The sequence below is a fragment of the Pelodiscus sinensis genome, chromosome 14 (assembly GCF_049634645.1).
Source record: "Pelodiscus sinensis isolate JC-2024 chromosome 14, ASM4963464v1, whole genome shotgun sequence".
Lineage (NCBI taxonomy): Eukaryota > Metazoa > Chordata > Testudines > Trionychidae > Pelodiscus > Pelodiscus sinensis.
In genome coordinates this window covers 35,117,158-35,138,230 of record NC_134724.1, presented here as the reverse complement: position 1 = coordinate 35,138,230, position 21,073 = coordinate 35,117,158, and the positions used below count along the sequence as shown (strand labels likewise).

Below are 21,073 nucleotides of genomic sequence, written 5' to 3'. Positions count from 1 at the left end.
GCCAGGGGCAGCATCCAGCCTCTGGGCCTGAGGTTCCCCACCTCTATTCTACAGGGTGTGCAGCACTTAGGGCTTCAGGTTCTAAATTCCTGTTCTAATGGCAGCTTCTCATTGAGATCCAGCGTCTGACCACCCATCTGCTGAAAGACCAGGGACGGAGCAGCCGTGGCGTGTGACCTTTGGAAACGACGACCTATTGACTTACGTCTCTCATCCCCTCCTCATGGCCCGGCAGAGCTGGCTCTCCTTAGACACCCGTACGCAGGTAGAGCTTGTGCCATCCCATGACTGGAGTTTTTCAGAACAGGTTGGCCACACACCTGCCGGGGATGCTCTGGGTTTTCTTGGCGCTGCCTCTGTGCAGGGGGGCTGGGCTAGATGACCTCTTAAGGTTCCTTCCAGCCCTACATCTCTACGCGTCGCTGTGCTGAACGGCTCCTGAATGCCAGTGTTTTCAGCTGCAAATGCCTGGGAAGCAACCGACTCTGCCCCAGCCCTGCCTCTGATTCAAATCGTATGTCAGAACGAAGAGGGGAAGCTCTTCACTTCTGCCAGCTTGTGTTAGGTTGGCTTCCACTGGGTGAGGTTTCATCCCTCTCCTTATAATCCAGGCAGATATGTGATATAGCATAAGCTAATATAATGGGTCATGCAAGGATTTACATCTAATTACTACAGGTTAGAGTCCTCTCGGAAGGATGATTCAGGCTCACTGGAATATATTTAGTGGCTATGGAACAGCTTGGTACCCGGAGAAAAGAGAATGGTACACTGTCCTCCATGGGGCAGCCCCGGCCTTGCTCCGGGGGGGATGTGAGTTCTAGCCCCAGCAGCCAGCCTGCTTTCCTGCAGACGCTGAGAGGGGAGGTGTAGGGATGGAGGAGCCTTGATCCCCTCTCACAACCCTTACTGACTGGTTCAAGGAGAGGAGGACCCCCCTCCTGTCCTCAGATGAAACTTGTTGCCAGGACAGTATTCTAATCCGAAGGAATGGGACCCAGTCCCCAGCCTGAAGAAAGGCAGCACTGAGCTGGAGAACATGTGGCCTGTCAGAAAGATGAGAGGTTACGGGCGGCTGGTGATGTAGGCAAGGAAAGGCACAGCCTTCCCAGAGCTGCCTACAGGCCCGGCTGGCACTGCCGCTGCTGAAGGCTGCAACACAGCAGCCTGGCTTCCCCGCACGGCCAGGAAGGCCACGAATATGGTTTCCGTTAGGGGTTTTAAAGCAGCTAACCGCAGCCACAGAGGTGGGGTCCCACTGCCCGGCCTGCGAGCGCCTCCAGGGCTGAGGCTGCTCCGGCCCGGCATGGCTGGCCGGTGGCAGCGTTCACTGGGCTACTGGGCTCACGTCCTGCTCCATCACAAACATCCCAGGTGAGCCTCGAAGACTGAGACTAACAAAGATATTTAGGTGCCTAACTCACATTGAGTGCAATGGGCATTAGGTGCGTACATATGTTTGAGGATCTGGGCAGTTGCTGCTGTAAAATGGGAACAGCAGAACAGCAGTACCTTGTGGTGGGGTCTGGAGGATGAAATCCAGTAAAGATTGAGTGGAGATCAGATACTATAGTGACGGGGGGCAGAAAAGTACTGAGGAGAGCAAGCGGCATTCAGCACCCTCCCCTACTTCTGCACTGGATAAATTATCCCGCACCTTTACCAGTGCTTAGCTGCATCCAGACGGTGGAGTGGAGCCAGGTGGAGGGGCAAGCTGGGACCCCAAATGTTATTTTCTAATGACGCTTCATGCCAGGCCCGTGAGTGAGTGCTATTGTCGAAGCGCTGTGAGCTGTTTCGTTTGAACCCCAGAAGGAGGTGGAATTAATCTGTGTCTGACCCACATCCCTAGCCAGCTGCGGTTCACTGCAACGTGGTTTGTGTCTGCACATCGTCCATGGAGGTTTCCTGGGAACTGGTTTGCTCTCTCAGCATAGGTAGACACCTGACTCCGACAGGGTCAGCCCAAGCAATTCAGCTCACCCGATGGCTCTTTCGTTTTGTTTCTCAGTCCAGGAGGCTACGCTTTAGTTGAGGCTTCTGATCCAGCTGGGGGGAAAGAAAAACCAGTCCCGATTCCAAGTCTCTTGCTCCAAATGCTAGACCCTGCTCCCTCTTGGCTGCTTTTGGAGGACTCATCTGATGCTTTAAAGCAGAGCCGGGCATTTGACATGCCCTAGATTTCTAATGAGCGTACTGTGAACTCAACCAGGTATGGAGACCCCCACTCAGTGCTGGAGTCTGACTTGAATTAACAACGCCAGAAAGAGGCCAGAACAAAAGTCCTAGAGTCAAGCACTTCTGTACCAGACGGATGCCTCACCTCTAGGTCCAGACTTAGCAGCCAGTCTCAGGTCTGTGCAAAACAAGACAGGGCAATGGGATACGTGTCTGTGATTAAAGCCACTGGAAGGTAGATTCCGGCTGCTGCTCTTTTGCTACCACCGAATGACAAGTTCAGCGGGGTTTATAAACCTGTTCCTAGAGAGCCTGATGCAGCAAAAGTTCCCCTTTCTGGGGCTTGTACAAACCCAGCTCCTTGACTCAGTTACAGCCCGTGGCTGCTTGAAGTTGAGCCAGGAGTCAAAGAGGCCCTGGGATTGGGTTGGGGGAGATAGAGGCGATGTCCCACCATCTTTGCCTCTCTCCAACCCCCTTTTGGGTCCCATGTCACACACAGCTCAGCTGGTTTGAGGCCCACCTGATTCCAAAACTGTTGCTTAATCAGTCATTTTCATTGGCCACGAGTGCATCATTGACTGATGACTGAGTTGGGGTTGGTCCTGCTTTGGGCAGGGGATTAGACTCAATGATTTCTGAGGTCTCTTCCAGAGGACCCAATAAGCACAGGCATGTTTCTGGCCTATGATAACGGATCTAGGCCAGCATGGGGGGAGATAAGCAACCCTGGATTTTGTGCAATGTAATTTGCACACAAGGAAACCAGTCAGCCCTGGCCGTTACAGTGCTGGGTAGGACATCGCCAGCAGCCAGCCCCAAAGCACCAAGGGACTCCATTGTTCTAATGCCATTTCCTAACCAGGAGTAAGGACTGGTCACCTGGGGAAATTAAAACAAAGTTACGTGCTGGTTCTGTACATGTGGTCATGTAGATTAGAGGGTCAGACCCCCACACCAGGGCCAGTGTCTGGCTACAGGCTGTATGGGGGTCCTGTGTCTGACTGAGCCCACTAGGCATTACTGCCAGAGAAAAATTGCCCACAAGCCAGTGACAATGGTTTGCGTAGCATCTCTGGACAGCTGACAAGGGTGCCTCCTACAGTAAGAAAAAAGGACCTATTTTTTTGTGAAATTATCTAAAGATTTTGGGGGGCCCAACATGAAATTCCTTAATGGGATCTGATTTTCAGATAGCACGGGACCCTCCTCATCGAAACGCCGCCTCCTTGAGGCCAGATCAACAGTGGCAAATTGCGGCACACAAAATTGCTAGTCAGAAAACCAGCATAGATTGGGCCACATCAGCACAGCGATGACTGATTAGAGCTCCAAACCCCGCTGTCCTTAAATGTGCCTTGCCTGCTAGTTAATGAGTGACCTTCAAATCCCAGATTACTATTCAAGCAAAAAAAAATCAGATTTTTAACAGAGAAAGTTTTGCCAGTAGCTATACCAGGGGGAGGGAGGGGTAGATGCTTCCCCTCCCCCTTCCTCATGCTCTGTGGAGTCACAGCTGTTCAGGCATTTTAATCTCCAGAGATTGTCTTTAAACTTAGGCAACTGTATGATTTGCCACTAACGGGGTTTTTGTTATTGAAAATAAAACAGTCGTGACATAGTTTGGAGAGAGAAGGGAATGTGGGTTGAGCACCATGACGCCAACCAGAAGTCAGGTGCGTTTTTTTATAGATGCATTAATGGCAAAAAAAAAAAAAAAAAAAAAAAAAAAACCCACAACACACACACCAAGCCTGTGACACTGTGGTAGGTAGAAGCTTTAACAGAGGGACTGGAATAAGATTAATATGTGTGACAACTAAGGGAGGGAAATTTTTTACAGTGAAACTAAAGATTTTCCCCCTTATGCCTCCTCCTGACGTAAGCGAGCACTTTAATGACAGCATATGTGGTTTTAGGTTAAAGCAGGGATGGGGACCATTTTTTGAGTTTGGGGGGCCACTGACCCACAGAAAAATCAGTCGGGGGCTGGACAAAAGTGAGAAGCAACTTCCCTTCTCCCCCCCCCACACACACATACCCCTTGTCCACCAGAGCTTAAGGGGGCTGGGGCTAGTAGATTTTGTGGGCCCCCTCCATACACTCTGGGGTGGGACCAAAAATGAGGAGTTCAATGTATGGAGGGAGCTGCTGGGAAGCAGGTATGGGGTCTGGGCAGGAGGGAGGATGCTGGAGTGGGATCCCTGAACCTTGGGGGCTAGATCCAGGCAAGCCGGGGCCCAGATCTGGCCCTCGGGCCCGTAAGTTCCCCACTTTTGGGTTCAAGGATCTCTCTCTACTATAGGCCTGCTCCAAAATTCACTGGAGGCAGTGGAAAGACTCCTATTGACTGCAGCTGGGATTTTTCCCCCCTCCCTGTTCCCTTTGAGTGAGGTTTTAAATGAAGGTTTCTTTAACTGTAGCTCTGTGCTCTCTCTGTTCTCTGAATGTCTTTGAAAGGGCTTTCCTTGTAGTCGCTCGCTGCAGAGAGAAGGCAGATGGGGACATAAAGAAAGGATTTTTTTAAACAGAGAAAATCAGGAAAAACCCACTGCTGGGGACTTCATTTATTCCTGCACATAACTTGGGCTCTCTGTGTCCTTCAATGACCTGGCTGGCACCTATGTTAGTCTGATTGTTATCGATTTGGGGCAAGGCCCTGCTACCTCTGGCACCTACTCTGTTCTCCGTTTGACACAGGGAATAGCGTTGCAGGAAGGGAGCCAGTGTCCCATGTGGATGTGTGGGAGTCCATGGGTGATGTGTGGCCAGGGTGATTACATTCATGATGGTGCTGAAGCTGCTGTCTGGAAACCACATTGTCTTGGAAGCCGCTGATTCGTTCTGAAGGTTGCCCTGTCTCCATCGAAGCAACGGCGGCAGCAAGATTTGGCTGGCTCGTTGAGACAGCTCTAGGTCTACACCCCCCCTCCTTCCCTCCTGCCCCCGCATCTTTCCAAATGGCCTGCTCGGGCGTGCATCACATTGCATTGCCCTCCGGCTGTGTCTCCCTCTGGCTGCCTAGCAAGGCTGAGCTAGGACTCTGCTCCCCTGGGAGTGATCCTTGATGACACATGCATCCCGAGGCCAACGCTGAAGTCCAAACCCCATTGCCCAGGGTGAATAGCAGAACGGCCATCCTGGGTCAGGCCAAAGGTCCTTCCAGCCCAGTGTCCTGTCGGCCTACAGTGGCCAACACCAGGTGCCCCAGAAGGAGGGAACAGAACAGGGAATCATCACGTCCCCTGTCACCCATTCCCAGCCTCTGACTGACAGGCTAATTAGCCACAGGCTAATAGCCTCCCTGACCAGCCTGGCTAATAGCAATTGATGGCCCTATCCTCCAGGGGCTTTTCTAGCTCTTTTTCCCCACCTTGTTAAGATCCTGCCCTGGAGCTCTCAGACTTCAGCTCTCCCCAGCTTCGGGGCACAGGCCTGGAGCAGGCTCAGCCTTCACTCGACCTGCCCAGGTTGCGCGTTGGGGGCGGAGGGAGGGTTCACAGTGCCATGCAGTTTGAGCCGCCCCTGGATTCAAACAGTGGCAGCTTTCCTGGCCGCCATGGTGAGCACGGTCGTGGTGGGGCAATCTAGGGCCCTCGGCTTCAATGCTAACCCTATAAGGGAGCGGGGGGACCTGCAGCAGCGTTGGCTGGGGATCGCGTTGGGCCCCGGTTCTCCCGCAGGGTTCCCGCAGCTCCAGCTCTTCACTCGTTGCCAGGAGGCAGCCGGGGGAGGGGGGGACCCAGCCTCGTCGCTGTCCTGCGCCCCCTGCTTTAGCCGCGCGGAGCCGAGGGGTTGCGAGCAGCAGCCTGGGGCTGGGGCCATGTGGTCTGGTGTCGTCACGCCGATAAACAAGTTAATCCTCCGCGCCCAAGGGGAGCGGTGGGTGGGGCGGCGGCGGGCGGGGGGCAGAGTTAAGCTCGGGGAGGCTGCGAGCGGAGCTCAGACTCGCGCGTCCGCTGGAGAAGGAGGGAGCCTCGCCCCGCCCCGCCCCGCGGGAGCTGTCCAGGCGTTGTGGTGCTGAACCAGGTGCCTGAGCCCGGCGCAGGCAGGGAGGCGCTCGGAGCCGCACACCCATGGGAGCCGGAGCGGGGCTGGTCTGAGCCCAGCGGCCGCAGAGCGCTCCAGCCACCCCGCTGCTCCTCGGTCCGCCTGCCGGCCCGGCCCGGCCCGCGATGGCGTTCATGGTGAAGTCCATGGTGGGCGGCCAGCTGAAAAACCTCACCGGGGGGCTGGGCGGAGAGGAGAAGGGCGAAGGGGAGAAATCCCCGGCCGAAGCCCAAGGGATGACGCGCGAGGAGTACGAGGAATACCAGAAGCAGCTTGTGGAGGAAAAGTAAGTGCCGGGGGGTCGGAGGAGGGGGCGGTGTGTGCTGCTAGCCCTTCTGCCCCCTTACCCCCCCCCCAGGGCAGCTACCCCCTCTCCGTGGGGCCCTTCACCCGCCCTCTCCGCTGCCCGCTGGGATCCAGTCCGGGATCAGCTTAAACAAAACCGGGTGAACAGGTCTGCTAGATTTGTGGGGACCTCCCCTTAATCCCAGCAAAAATGTCAGAGGCGTTCGCTAAAGAAGCCGGGTTTTGCTCAATGGGACCCTGGCCAGCCCCTCAGGCGAGGTGCCGGACAGGAAGCCCCCCCAAATGGAAAGGGAGCCTGGAAGGGGGAAGTACGGGGAAGTTCCCCCCGCGTCTCCACCTGTAGCAACCCGGATTTGAATTGCCTACCTCGCGTAAACCAGCGAACCCGATGGCTGCGCCGAATTAGGCGAATCGTTCCCGATTCAGCACACCCACCGACAATCGCCCTTGCAGAGCGCGCGGCTGGGCTGGAACTAACTTCAGCGCGTGCCCCAGCGCCGGGGCAACCCTGGGTTTAAACGCGCAGTTGCTGTCAGCGAAACCAGTGGCGAACCGGCGCGGCCATTCGGTCGGGATCCTGGGCTGGGTGGCTGGTTTGCACCCAGAGCTGACAGCTGCCGCCCTTTCAAAGGAAACGCAAAGGAGGGAGAAACTGCAATCAATGCCTTGCGGAACGCGGGGGACGTTAGAAATGTAATTTGAATGAAACCCATCATCTTTTAATCCGTTTTCGCATCGGCGCGATGGGCTTGGTTCGCCTCTTGGGCCACATTGAGTGTGGGGGTTTAGGGCTCTCCGCCGAAGTTTCTTTTAGGGTCCCTCGTTCCTGCGTTTTTGGACGAATGTTTATACATGGTGAAGGCCCTGAGAATTCACTGGGAAATTGCGTGCACACGAGCTCTACCGCAATCCGGATCAAATTGTATTTAGGCTTCTTCAGCACACTCCGAGCCTTCACACCTGACCAAAGACAAGCGCAGAGGGCGACCCTCCCTTGCCGCCACCTTCCTGAAAGGTCTTTAATCTCTTAATTTCGCCAATCCCTTTAGCTGCAGCCCATTGGCTTCTCCAACCATTAATCCCGGGCTCGTGCAGGGATTGTCACAGCCGGTTACGAGAGAGGCAATGGAACTCAGTTAAAGGCGATTGACTTGAAGACAGGAGCAGGCTGAAAAGCAGCGCGGACCTGGCTGTGTTCATTTCCAGCCCGCTTTCTAGCCTCCAAATTCCTGGCCATTAAATAAATCAAAGTGAGGAGGGGCCTGACCGCCGGCCAAAAGAGCCGCAGACCCCAGTTGGTTTGATTCCTCGATGTATTTGTTCTGGAATGTAAACACAGAGGGGTTCCCGCCGCCGCCGCCGTGTGCTACGTGATGATTAGGCATATAATGCGTAAGCAATAGAAACCGGACTCGCTCCCTTGCCGGTGCTGTATTCCCCTGGCGTGGCTGTAGCAGAGAGGGGCTCAGGTGGAGAAAGCCGCATGCGACTCGGAGAGCAGCCTTCGAACCCCATCTGGCGCATTCAGGCCTGTCCCTGTCGGATCCAGGCTTCCCTTCAGCGCGGGCGGGCGCGCCGGCTATGGGTGACCTGACCGGCCCTGCCCGGCGCCCGGAGCTGGGGCAGCCTGGCTGACCGCCGTTGTTTTCTCCCCTCGTTTCCAGGATGGAAAGGGACGCCCAGTTCGCCCAGCGCAAAGCAGAGAGAGCCACGCTCCGGACCCACTTTAGAGACAAGTACCGGCTCCCCAAGGTAAAGAGCGAGGCGCGCTCACCCCGGCTGCACTAAGACCCGCTCTGGTCAGTTTCAGAACGTGCCCGAGTTGCACTAAGACCCGCTCTGGTCAGTTTCAGAACGTGCCCGAGTTGCACTAAGACCCGCTCTGGTCAGTTGCAGAACGTGCCCGAGTTGCACTAAGACCCGCTCTGGTCAGTTGCAGGAACGTAGCATTTCCACCCTGCGCTTCTAGCCCCATCCTCTCCCCTGCCCCCACGCCTTCCTACTGCGATTGCAGCCCATGCTACTGCCCCCTAGGCTCCCTACTCGTCTGCCAGCCCAGAGCCATTTGGGGCAGTAGGAGGTAACCATCAGGGAGAAACCATAGTTTTCTATATCCCTTTATGGTTATGGGGCATCCAATTGGGGGGGGGGGGGGGAATCAGAAACTCACCAAAAGGGCCAGAGAAACACTAATTTTAAACAAAATACAGGACTATGGCTGGAAGCTTTGAACTACCATTGTTAATGCAACCATGTACTGGAGCTAGTAGTACTGGTTTGGAAAGATTTAGCTCCATGTGGGTGGGTTTGATCCTCGTGCCAGCTCTTAGGCTAAACCAAAACTCTGTAGTCACACAGGACAGTATGAGCTAATTTGTACCATGGAAGTCATCAAAATAGTTGTCGCTATTTGGAGAATGGACTAATATGGGAGAGGGGAGTGTTTCTGACTATTTTTCTGATGCACAGATAATAAGAGCCCTACCCTTTAATTATAAAACATAGATTTTGATGTTATCTGTTCTGCTGGAGACTGTAAGTATAAAGTGCTTATGGTAAGAACATAAGACCAGCCATGCTGGGTCCATCTAGCCCAGTACCCTGTCTTCCAGACAATGGACAATGCCAGGTGCTTCAGAGGGAATAAACAGAAGAAGCAATTTTTGAGTGATCATCCCCAGTTGCCCATTCCTAGTTTCTGGCAAACAGAGGCCAAAGACACCGTCCCTGCCTATCCTGGTGCTAAGCTGCTGATCAATTTGTCCTCCATCAGTTTATCTATAGTTCTTTTTTCAACCCTGTTACAGCTTTGGCCTTCACAACAGCCTCTGGCAAAGATTTCTGTACCTGCTTTTGTTTGTTTAAAACCTGCTGCCCATTAATTTAGTTTAGTGATCCCTAGTTCTTGTGTTATGAGGAGTAAATAACACTTCCTTATTTGCTTTCTCCACACCAGCCATGATTTCTTGGATCTCGATCCTATCCCCGCTGAGTGTCGCTTTTCCAAACTTCCCAATCTTATTTATCCCTCCTCATATGGGAGCTGTTCTGTGACTGTAACCCATTTTGTTGGCACTTTCTGTAGTCTTCCAATTCCACTATATCTTTTTAAAGATGGGGTGGTCACATCTGCATGCAGTATTCAAGCCAGATTTAATCTCTCACTGACTACAATGTAAACTGCCTATAGATCATTAATGGCTATAGAGGTGTAGAAAATCTTGTCTGATAGTTTGTGTATATAACAAAGTATAATCATGTGCTCTTATATAACCCTCTCCCCCCATAACTATGAACCACAAAATGGCTAATGCAGCACCCTTCAGCTATGTCTACACAGCAACATTATTTCTAAATACCAGTCCACATCTACACAGCCAGCCGTTATTTCAACATAACATCGAAATACTGTCAAGCTGTAGGACTTCTTACTCCACCGCCTGTAGGTCTCATTTTATGAGGAGTAAGAGAAGTTGGAGGACACATGCTCTATTTCGAAAGAAGTGCTGTGTAGACAGCACCAAAACTGGAAATAAGCTATTTTGAAATAAGATACGCAATTGACATCGCTCAATTTGTGTAGCTTATTTTGAGTTAAGCCCTGCTGTGTAGACGGGCCGGAGTGATACGCACTCACCAAACCAGTCCCAGTGATTTCCAGGTAGTTAAAATCTTTTTAAAGCGGAGGTGATCACATCTGCATGCAATATTCAAGTGATCATTAATGTCTTAGTCTCACCGACTACAATGTGACCTAGTCATTAGCATGTGGCTAATGAGAGGACGCTTATATATGAGACAGCTTGCCACTAGGTTACTGCCACCACAGCTGACATTTCACGCTTGTTCAGGGGAGGGCAAGAAATCCCTTTTCTTTTGCGCAGAGCTAATGGAATGTATCGTGCCAGCCTCCCCTTGTGCTGATCAGCCCCAGCTCCGGTGCCCAGGAATCCAACCATCATAGTGTTCTACAAAGTGCTGCTGTTGCCAGCCAGCCATGGAGCACTGGGCTTCAGCAGCGTTTCTCCTAAAAGTCGACTTCCAAAGCGCTCTGCAGGCCACAGAGAGAGTCAGACAGGCCTGGGAAGCTAGGAGACGGCTTTGGGGACCATGCCTGGTGCAAATTTGGGGCCATGGTCAATGGGTTCCAGGCATACAGTTCCCTTCCCAGGAAGGGGTCTGTGTTTAATTTTGAAGTGCTGTGCAATGCAAGTGCAGAGCAGAATTGGCTTGAGAACAGGTATGCCAGAGAGGTGACCCAGAATAGCACCTGGGGTAGAGTTTGGGGATCCTTTTAAGCCCTTTTTCACAGACACAGCCCAGGAGTCAGAGGCACTAAGCAGGGACACACAGACTGCACTGAGGCCCACAAAGCCGGCTCCAACAAGGTTAAATCCCAGGTTTAGGCACCGCTCCCACCTGCCAAGTACCAGATACTTGCTCATGCCCAGTGCAAGTCTCAAACTGGGGGCAAACAGTGCATAGTTTCCCTCTGGGACTCGATCTGGGAGCCATGCAAAGAGCCCGCCTAGGCGAGGGGGAGAGAGAGGGGGGAAGGAAAACAGCCACCCTTATACAATAATTCAATGGCTGAGGTGCTCACTCGGAAGGATCTGCCACCTCCCAGCCGAGTTCCTGAGAGAAGCAGCTTCCCCACACACAGCCTGAGCCCAGCAACTGAGGTAGCCAGATGGGCTGTGCTAGATGCTGCTTCTATTCCCCTCCCTCTACAAGTTGGGATTTGGCTGGAGAGCTGCCCTTTAGCGAGAGCCCTGAATGGGGGATCTCCTGCAGGTTCCTGTCTGGCAGAAGCTGTTCCATAATTAGCTAGGCCCTGAGCATGTGAGACTCGTGCGGCTGGCTGGCGGTCTGGGTCCTTGCCCAGGCTGGGAGAGAGTCTGGGTCAATCCCCAGCTTCTTGACAACACAGGATTTGAACGGGGGTCTCCGACCTTGCAGGGACTGTCCTAACAGCTGGGCCCTGACCTGTTCCGAAGCACGGCCCCTGCTGCAGCTGTTCCACCTTACTGAGCTCTGAATTGGGCTGACGCTGCCACGAGGCGCACTGGGTGTCAGGGCATTTGGGGCTCTTCAAGGCCGTTGGAGACCCTCATTCAAGTCTTCCAGCTTACGAAGCAATTGGAACAGTGAGCGCCCCTGGGCTTTAATTCAATAGTCACAGAACCAAGCAAGAGCGGCCTCCGGAGTGATTAACCTACTGAAGCCCCAGAAGGGGCGGGACTTAGTGTGGAAGGGGCGGGGCTGGGCAGCCAGCCCTCAGCGCTGCCCAGAGCACAGCGCACCCCTCCTTCCCCCGCCCTCAGAGTTGCGTGGAGCATGTGGAGCGGCACTCCAGCAGAGATTTAAAGGGCTCCAGGCTCCAGCCGCACTGCTGCCGCAGCGGTGGTAGCCCCTTTGAATTGCCCCTTTGAATTGCCAGGCCCCGGGGCAATTGACCTTCCCCCCATTCAGCAGGCCTATTCAGCTCCTCTAGCTGCCTTAGGAGAAACAAGATGGCCCATAGGCTCTTTCAGTCTTTCCTGTTGCAGCAGATCCACTTGAATTCAATATTCAAACAGGGCCAAAAGAAGAGCTTGGCATGAAAAGCCCCTTCTAGCCCCGTGGTTAGGGCAGGCAGCAGGGCTGTGGAAGATCCTGGGTCAGCTCTCTTCTGATTTGAACGGGGATCTCGGATTCCCCTTTTCTTCAATATATATTGGGCCACCAAAAATATGTGAATCACTCGTACCCCCACTGGCTAGGATACCCACGCGATCCGTGGCTGATCAAACACCATCGTCAGAATCCCCATGACGTCAATAACAGCTCATGTGGGCTTCCAGGAGGCTGAACCATTGACAGATTTTCCTGCAGCCAAGCCATCGGGCTGCTCTTTCGGGTCACTCATCAAGAGCCATCCACGTTGGCCAGGTGCCAGCTCCCACGTCATACACCCTGGCTACCCTCATCTCTGCGCCAGGCCGTCACAGCCAGCTTGCGGAACAGCTGACAATTGGCAGCTGCCCCGTGTGCTGTCATCTGCTGCTCTTGTTGGTCACGTTCAGATTCCAAATGATTTGAGTTTCGCCCTTTGTCTGGTAGTACAGCGGGCCCCCCTCTCTCCTCTGCAGCCCAGACCGCCACGCTCGCTGCCTATGCACAAACTTGCTGCAATTTCCAGTAGGGCCCAGTGGGCATCCCAGCTCCAGGGATCTGTCATTCTTTCAGGCCCTAACTTTTCTCAAAGCTGGGACAGCACCATGCGCTGGGTGGTAGCTTCTTAGTGGAGCTCTGTGGCTGCAGACTTCAACCCACATATTTGGTTTGTCATCACTATTACAGCTGCCCCCAAAAGTGCAGTCAGGTAACGCTCACTCAGCACCTTCCCACCGGCTTTGTAGAGAGATTACTCCATGGCCAAGTCATACCATACACCACTGAAGAGTCTGGCAGTCTGGTACACAACTCCTTGACCAGGGCATGATATAGATCTGGCTTCTCCTCCTTCAGAAGTCTTCTGCTACAGTTACCCCAACCCCACAATAGAATTCACATGACCACACTGCAAATATCTCCATCGCCTTGTTAGCATCTCTCTGTGCTGCTTTGCAATCCCTCAGGGGCTGGGAGAAATCCGTTCTCTAGCTCTCCCAGAGCAGAAATGTATCTGAACAGATTGTTCCTTGGGTAACATTACAAATCTGTCCCTACTTGAAAACTGCTAGTATCTAAAAGGGTGTTACAAGGAGAAGAGAGAGAAAATATTCTCTGTAATCTCAGATGATAGGTCAAGAAGCAATGGGCTTAAATTGCAGCAAAGAAGGTCTAGGTTGGACATTAGGAAAAACTTCCTGTCAGGCTGGTTAGGCACTAGAATAAATTGCCTAGAGAGGTTGTGGAATCTCCATTACTGGAGATTTTTAAGAGCAGGTTAGACAGACACCAGTTAGAGATGATCTAGATGCAGAGGCATAGCAAGGGTGTTATGCGCCTGGGGGCAAAAGCAAAATTTGCACACACACACACACACACACACACACACACACACACACACACACACACACTGCCACCATGTGGCAGGGCCCCGAACCTGGCACACAGCTGAGCCCAACCCTGGGAGGACGGGGGAGGAGGGGGCTTGTACCACGTCTTTCCCCAACCCCACACACTATCAAAAGATGGAGGAGGGTAGGGTTGGGGGCAGAGAGGTGGGGAGGAGGCTCCAGCTGGCAGTGGTGGCTGGAGGAGGAGCAGGCAAGCTGAGGGATGACAGGGGGAGTGGAGAGGCACTAAATTAGTCCTTACTGTGGTGCTCGGGGAAAACTACCCCCCTATACACCCTTTGCTATGTCAGGGTATGTCTACACTACCACCCTAGTTCGAACTAGGGTGGTTAATGTAGGCAACCAAAGTTTCAAATGAAGCCCGGGATTTGAATTTCCCGGGCTTCATTTGCATCTTGCCGGGCGCCGCCATTTTTAAATCCCCGCTAGTTCGGACTCCGTGCCCGTGGCTACACACGGCACGGAGTAGGTAGTTCGAATTAGGCTTCCTATTCCGAACTACCATTACTCCTTGTTGAACCGGGAAATTCAAATCCCGGGCTTCATTTGCAACTTCAGTTGCCTACATTAACCACCCTAGTTCGAACTAGGGTGGTAGTGTAGACATACCCTCAGTGAATGTAAGAGATTAATTTGCCTGCTAAAATAACACTCAGAAAAACTTTTAAATAAAACAAAAGCACAGCACGAGAATCACCCTCACTTTCTTGAAAGCACTTGAAGCAATAAGTAGCCTAAGGCTGAGGTTACATTGCAAGCCTGGCTTTCTGTCTGCCACGAGAACTTTGTCCTTCAGGCTGCCATGAAATTCTATCCTTAGTAAAGGAGCGAGGTCTCTCTGAGCTGCTCTTCCAAATTTCACACAAGCCATTCAACTGTAGCCATAGCTGTCGAGATTCAAGGCCAGCCTTGCCTTTGGCAGACTGCCCCGCCAGGTGTTCACAATCCCAGCATCCAAACACATATAAGACTTTTAGTTGAGAAAGCCACGTTAATCCCAGGTCTCTGCCATGACTGGGAGATGTGGGTGACCTATAAAAACACCAGCATTTTCTTTGGAAAATCCACAACAAAACTTGGAGGGAATCGATCACCTCAGTAATGCCAACTCCCTTAGACTTGACGCCTGGATTATCCAGCACCAGCCGAGGTAGAGCGGACAAAGTCTGATCTATTTTTACCAAAACTACTGCTCAGCTCACCAAAAGAGAAAGGAAACAGGGAGGCCAAAAGGAACGGTTTAGAGCAGTGGTTCTCAATCTTTTTTTTTTTTTAATAAAGTACCCCTTTTTCAAAAAAAAATAAAAATTATAAGTACCCCCAGTACCTACAGTTTTCAGACACACAATTTTTTTCTCCCATTGCAACACATTTGTTTAAACAACTTAATCGTAACCAGGCAGGTGATGAAATTTTTGGGTGTAAAACGTACAAAACCAATAAAGCGACGTAAAACTTAAAACAAAAATTCTGTTTTCTCCACATTTCAGTCGTGTTGATGTACCCCCAGACTTCTCTCAATTACCCCCCAAGGGTACTCCTACCACTGGTTGAGAAACACTGGTTTAGAGCAGTATAAAGTACTCCTTTTAAAAAAATTATAAGTACCTAATGCACCCACCCCTTCCCCAGAGCCAGGCACCCCCAGACTCCCTGCTCCAACCTAATGCCCCTCCCGTGCACACATATCCCCACTCTAACCCAATGCCCCTCCCCCAGAGCCAAGAACCCCCAGTCCCACCCACCCGCCTGTCCTCCCTCCACTCTAACCTAATCTCCCTCTCCCTCCTGTAGAGCCAGGCACCGGAGGTACAGGTAACCCTACCATTAAAGTGGCTGCTTCTGCCGGCTGGCCCTGCCTTGGAGGCTTGATTGCACAGGGAGCACATGGCCCCGACAACACCAGTGTCATGTAGAAAGCTGCTACCTTACAGGAATGTGCTACCAGTAGGGTGTAATGTAGAAAGGTGCTACCTTATAGGAATGTGCTACTGGTAGGATGTAATGTACAAAGGTGCTACCTTATAGGAATGTGCTACTGGTAGGATGTAATGTACAAAGGTGCTACCTTATAGGAATGTGCTACTGGTAGGATGTAATGTAGAAAGGTGCTACCTTATAGGAATGTGCTACCAGTAGGGTGTAATGTAGAAAGGTGCTACCTTATAGGAATGTGCTACCAGTAGGGTGTAATGTAGAAAGGTGCTACCTTATAGGAATGTGCTACTGGTAGGATGTAATGTACAAAGGTGCTACCTTATAGGAATGTGCTACTGGTAGGATGTAATGTAGAAAGGTGCTACCTTATAGGAATGTGCTACCGGTAGGGTGTAATGTACAAAGGTGCTACCTTATAGGAATGTGCTACTGGTAGGATGTAATGTACAAAGGTGCTACCTTATAGGAATGTGCTACCGGTAGGATGTAATGTAGAAAGGTGCTACCTTATAGGATTGTGCTACCGGTAGGATGTAATGTACAAAGGTGCTACCTTATAGGAATGTGCTACCAGTAGGATGTAATGTACAAAGGTGCTACCTTATAGGAATATGCTACCAGTAGCATTTTCCTATTCGTACGATCGTAAGGAAATGCTCCTACAGGAAACTGCTACCAGAAGTAGCACAGTCCTACAAGGAGTAGTTCCATACAGTACGATATTGCACCGGGTTTGCTACTCGCCGCGACCCATGGGGCTGTGCACTCTGCTCCTACCCCAGCCCGGTGCCCCCCTAGCGCAGCGCCTGGGGGCAACTGCCCCCCCACCTCCCCTCCCTACGCCTCTCTCTACATGGTGCTTGGTCCTGCCGTGGGGGCAGAGGACTGGACTCAATGACCTCTCGAGGCCTCTTCCAGCTCCAGTATTCTATGATGTTGTGAAGACCAGGACTTTAACAGGAGTCAAAAAATAACTAGATTCATGGCGGTTAAGTCCATCCATACTTATTAGCCAGGCTGGGTCGGGATGTACGGGGCCTGTTTGTCTGGGGCTGGGAATGGGTGACGGGAGGGATCACTTGAGGATTCCCTGTTTCTGTTCATTCCCCCTGGGGCATCTGGCATTGGCCACTGTCGGCAGACAGGCTACAGGGCTCAATGGACCTTTGGTCTGATCCAATATGGCCGTTCTTATGGTCTTACGATTCTATCACACATAACATAGGCTCCGCCTTGGCTCCGAGAGCAGAACATCTCCTCATACGTCATCATCACGGCACGCACGACATTAACATCAATTGCCAGTACAGGAATCATTCGACAGTAGCCAATAGTCATAAACTATAAACCAACAAACAGAAAACCCCCTCCCTATCAGTCTAGGCTAGAAAGTACAAACATATCAATGGACTTCCTGGTGGAAACAGGCTCATACTCTTGTGTGACTAATGATTTTTGCATTACCCAAAGGCCTAAAAAAACAGGAAAATGCATCACCTCTCTCACCCAGGGCTAAATATTTCCCAGACCAGTACTCGTTTGAGCGCATAGTTGCACTAGCAATTGTATTAAGAAACTTTCTGACAATTTTGGCCAAAATTAGCCAATGTTTCGTCTAGTGATGGCTCTTTTTGTGACGGTTATGGTTTTTTTTGTCAGACTGGATAACGGTTAACCATTTACCATTCATGTTTAATGTGGTATAGAGAAACGGCACCAGTTCTAGCATCTCCTTCAGCCCTGGTGAGGACCACCAGATACGTGCCTGATTTGACAGCAATGACATTTTTCTAGCTGATGAATTCTCCGACTCATTAATCAGACCTCTTTCTAAATCTGGCTGGCTGGTGGATTCTATACGATACCAATTCTGCAGACTCTTATACCACAGTGCAACCTGACACGTTGCCTAGCAGCTAGCAGTACCACTTCGCTAGGCAAACGCCTGTCCAGCTGGCCTGAAGGAAGCCGTCTCTCTGAGTGGCAATTAGCAATAGGCTTAACTGTCCAGCTTTTTTTTTTTCTGGCAGTCTGTCATGTGACCATTCTGCTGGACTGTCACTCATCTTCTGCTCTTTATGGCTTTCTGTCTGCAAAGCCCCATTGGGCATCCGCTCTCACTGATGTCAGTTTCACCAGTGTTTTGGTTGCTCCCTCAGTATAAAAAGTAAATCAGAAGGAACTGCTGAAGTCAATCACTTGCGCCTAGATCCTCCAAGGTATTTCGACGCCTACCTCCCATTGATTTCATTAAGAGAGTTGTAAGAACATCTTCCTTCAACAGGCACCGTCTCCCTCTCTGTTTCATTACTTTGGTACGTCTGCATAGAGCTGTATGAATGATTCACTGGGAACCATTTAATCTCCAATAATTCAGCCTCTTTCTTTGTTCAAGGAATAATTCAAGAGCATCACAGTTTCCTTAGTTTCATTTAACAACAAAAAGGGCTATTGTGAATGCTCTGACTTGACTGTCAATATTCTAAATTGCCCCTGGATTGATTTAGTTTTAAAAGGTCAGATCAGTCATTTGATATTGTTTCAATAACCCAACTGGATAAGAACAGATGCATTCTTATACGCAAGCTAAAATTCATCGTCTACCCATATTAGTGCCAGGTAGTTGGATCACTGGTTTGTTCCCATAAACACACAAGTGGTGGAAACATGTCCAAAGTGAATGCCCCTGTATTGATTCATGAGGCTCTCTGCCTCATTCATGCAGCTCCTATTAGAGGTGAGGTTTCAGTTGGAATTGAGAGAGAATTTTCTTTCATGAATCTTTTCTGCTGCAGCTGTTGGTCCTGTCCCTATATTGTGCCTTCACAGTTGTCCTGGGATTTATCAGTGTGTTAATGCCCCCGGTCTGGTCCTTGTTCAGCAAGTGATAAGCACCTGAGTAAAGTTAAGCATATGCTGAAATCCAGCAGTACTCAGCAAAACAGTGAAACATGTGCTCCAGTCTGTTTGATTCAGGGGTCCTGAGTCATAAGTGATTAAGAACAATGCTGACCTGGGGCCTCTGTTTTCTTTCCTCTCCTCCTTGTTCCCTCCTTCCCTTATCTCTGTTCCCGAGCCTGACTCTCATCTTCGCCTTGATCCGTCTCGCCCTGTAGAATGAAACGGACGACAGTCAGATCCAGCTGGCAGGAGGGGATGTGGAGCTCCCGAAGGAGCTGGCCAAGATGATCGAGCAAGACAATGAGGAGGAAGAGGAAAAGGACTCTGTTATCGGACAGCTGACCAATATCCAGAGCCTGGACCTTGATTCCCTGAAGGATAAAGCCCAGGCCACACTGGAGGACCTGAAGCAGTCAGCTGAAAAGTGTTCTGTCATGTGACCTGGCTGTTTCCCTCGATCTAACACCCCAGTCTTAACCGTGTAATGTTGGGGGGAGGAGGGATGCGACGGGTGGTCTGGGGGCAGCCGTGGTTTAGGAAAACTAGCCAGTGGGAGACCCACTGAGTTTGTCACCCTTACCTGTGTGAGTTGGAGACCTTTTCTACCCCCATGCTCGGCCTAGATTCCCTGAAACCAACGCACGTGTCCTGTCCCTCTCGTGAAGCGTGGTTTCCAGCAGAAGGGCAGAGTCAGGAGGCAGCATTGTCCCGTCCGCCCTCCCCCCAGGCACCAGTCCTGCGGTGGGATCTAAACCCGCTCGTGACATTGCCCACATGGTTGACCGAGTTCCTCGTCCCAGTTTAGTATTTTCGTGCAGAAGGGAGAGAGGCATGTGATGTGTGTTACAGAGCCAGGCCGGTGAATGGGAGCATGCAGACCTCTGTAGAGGAGCAGATCGCTCGCCTCCTCTGCCTTCCCTCCTGTTGCGGTGACGCAGGCCTGGAGCAAAGCCCCCGGAGGCGATGGTCAGTATCCCCTGTTTTCCAGGCACAAGCCGTGACAGGGAAATCCCCACATCCATAGCACCACCAAGAAACAACACTCCCGAGAGCAGCTTTCAGGCATCCCTCGCCAAACACTCGGCAAAGGAGGGGCCAGTTATATCCGTCCCGTTTTAGAGAGGGGGAAACTGAGGCACAGAGCCGTTACACCCCGGTCAGAAGTAGGATCAGGACTGGTGGGTGTGCAGTTGTCTGAGACCACAATTGCCCTTCCGCGTAGGAACGTCACTTGCAGGAAACACGTTCAGCTGCCATGTCACGTCCACAGTCTGGGACCGACTGTTAGTCGTGTTCCTTGAAGGAGAGAGCAGAATTCAGCACCATATAGTGAGGGGGAAATCTACCTGTCCATTGTGATGTACCCTTGCCAAGTTGTCGTCTGACTATCTACCCCTTATCTACCCTCCTTATCCTATGGTACCAATGGAATAAATACCAGGACATCTCTATGCAGTTCTTTCTCGCCAATATCTCCATCCAAAAAGGTGCATGGGACAGGGTGGGTCATTTTCCCCCTCACAGTCTGAGGCCGGCCTCAGTGAACTGCAATAGACCGAGAGCCCTTTTGAAAACATTGAACTCAGCGGCAGGTGGGTGACGTTTAAATCTCCAGGCAACTCTGCCCCAAATGCTTTGTACCTGCCATTCAAAGGACGGCGCTTGTGTACACCTCAGCACCCTTGGGGGAGAGGGACGTGTCACTACCCTTATTTTGCAGGTGGGGAAACTGAGGCACGGGGAGCATTCTTAAATTGTTAAGGTGCTTTGAGGCCATTACGCTCATTGAGGCTGGGGTGGGGAACTATGGGGCAGTCCCGGTTCTATTTTAGTGTCCCGAAGGGCTGCGACGTTGATTTCATTCCGGTTACTGGGCGTGGGGTGGAAGTGGTTGGACGATGCTGATGGTCTGTGATGGACAGGAGGTCGGATTAGATGATCTAACGATCATTTCTGACTTCTGCCCTGATCATCTCCCCCAGCAATCTGCTCTGATTGGCCTTCCCAGGTGAGAGGGACCATCCCCCCCAGCTTGTGAGCTTCGGACTCAGCTAGGGAAGTTCTAGGGACGTTGGGGAACAAAGCAAAGCTGCCTGGAACTCAGCCAGGGAAGAGGTTGCATCTGACAACATGGATTTACCACGACCGTGGCAGCTGGCCTAGTCCAAACCTGAGCAGTCCTCTGAACTGAAAACTCCTCTCGGGAGTTCACACTGTTCCTAGACGGGGAAACCTGGGCACCCCAGTGTATCTGTCTGCCGTTTGGAGTCACTCCACCCCTTGTGCTGAGGCTGTATTGGAGGCAAAGAGCGCTCCTCCTTCTCTAGGGCATTCACAAGGGTCCAAGTCTTAATAACCTCCCTGCATCTTGACTGCTGCTCACCACGGTACTCTAGCCTGTGGTGCACCACCTGTCACCAGTCGTCTGTATAACACGTGTCCAGAGGATCAGAACGACCTGTGACAGAGGGCCAGCAGAGGCAGGGAAATCTGAAATAGTCTTGGTGAGGGTTGGGTGGTGGGTGAAGGTAGGGCTGGGAAAGGCAAGCTCCAGCCCCGCCCCTTCTGCTGAGGCCCCGCCCCCAGCACCACAGGAGGGTGGGTGGCATGAGGCTCCAGCCTCTCCTCCCCAGAGT

The 21,073-nt window shown here is 51.8% G+C and overlaps 1 protein-coding gene across 1 annotated transcript; it reads left to right on the top strand.

Moving 5' to 3' along the window:
* The first annotated feature begins 6,010 nt into the window (after positions 1–6,010).
* Positions 6,011–19,484, top strand: CPLX3 (complexin 3). Its single transcript, XM_006126272.4, has 3 exons — positions 6,011–6,514; positions 8,199–8,286; positions 18,653–19,484. Exons 1-3 carry the CDS (start codon positions 6,354–6,356, stop codon positions 18,875–18,877), a joined length of 474 nt encoding a protein of 157 aa, XP_006126334.1. The 5' UTR covers positions 6,011–6,353; the 3' UTR covers positions 18,878–19,484.
* Positions 19,485–21,073: the final 1,589 nt, after the last annotated feature.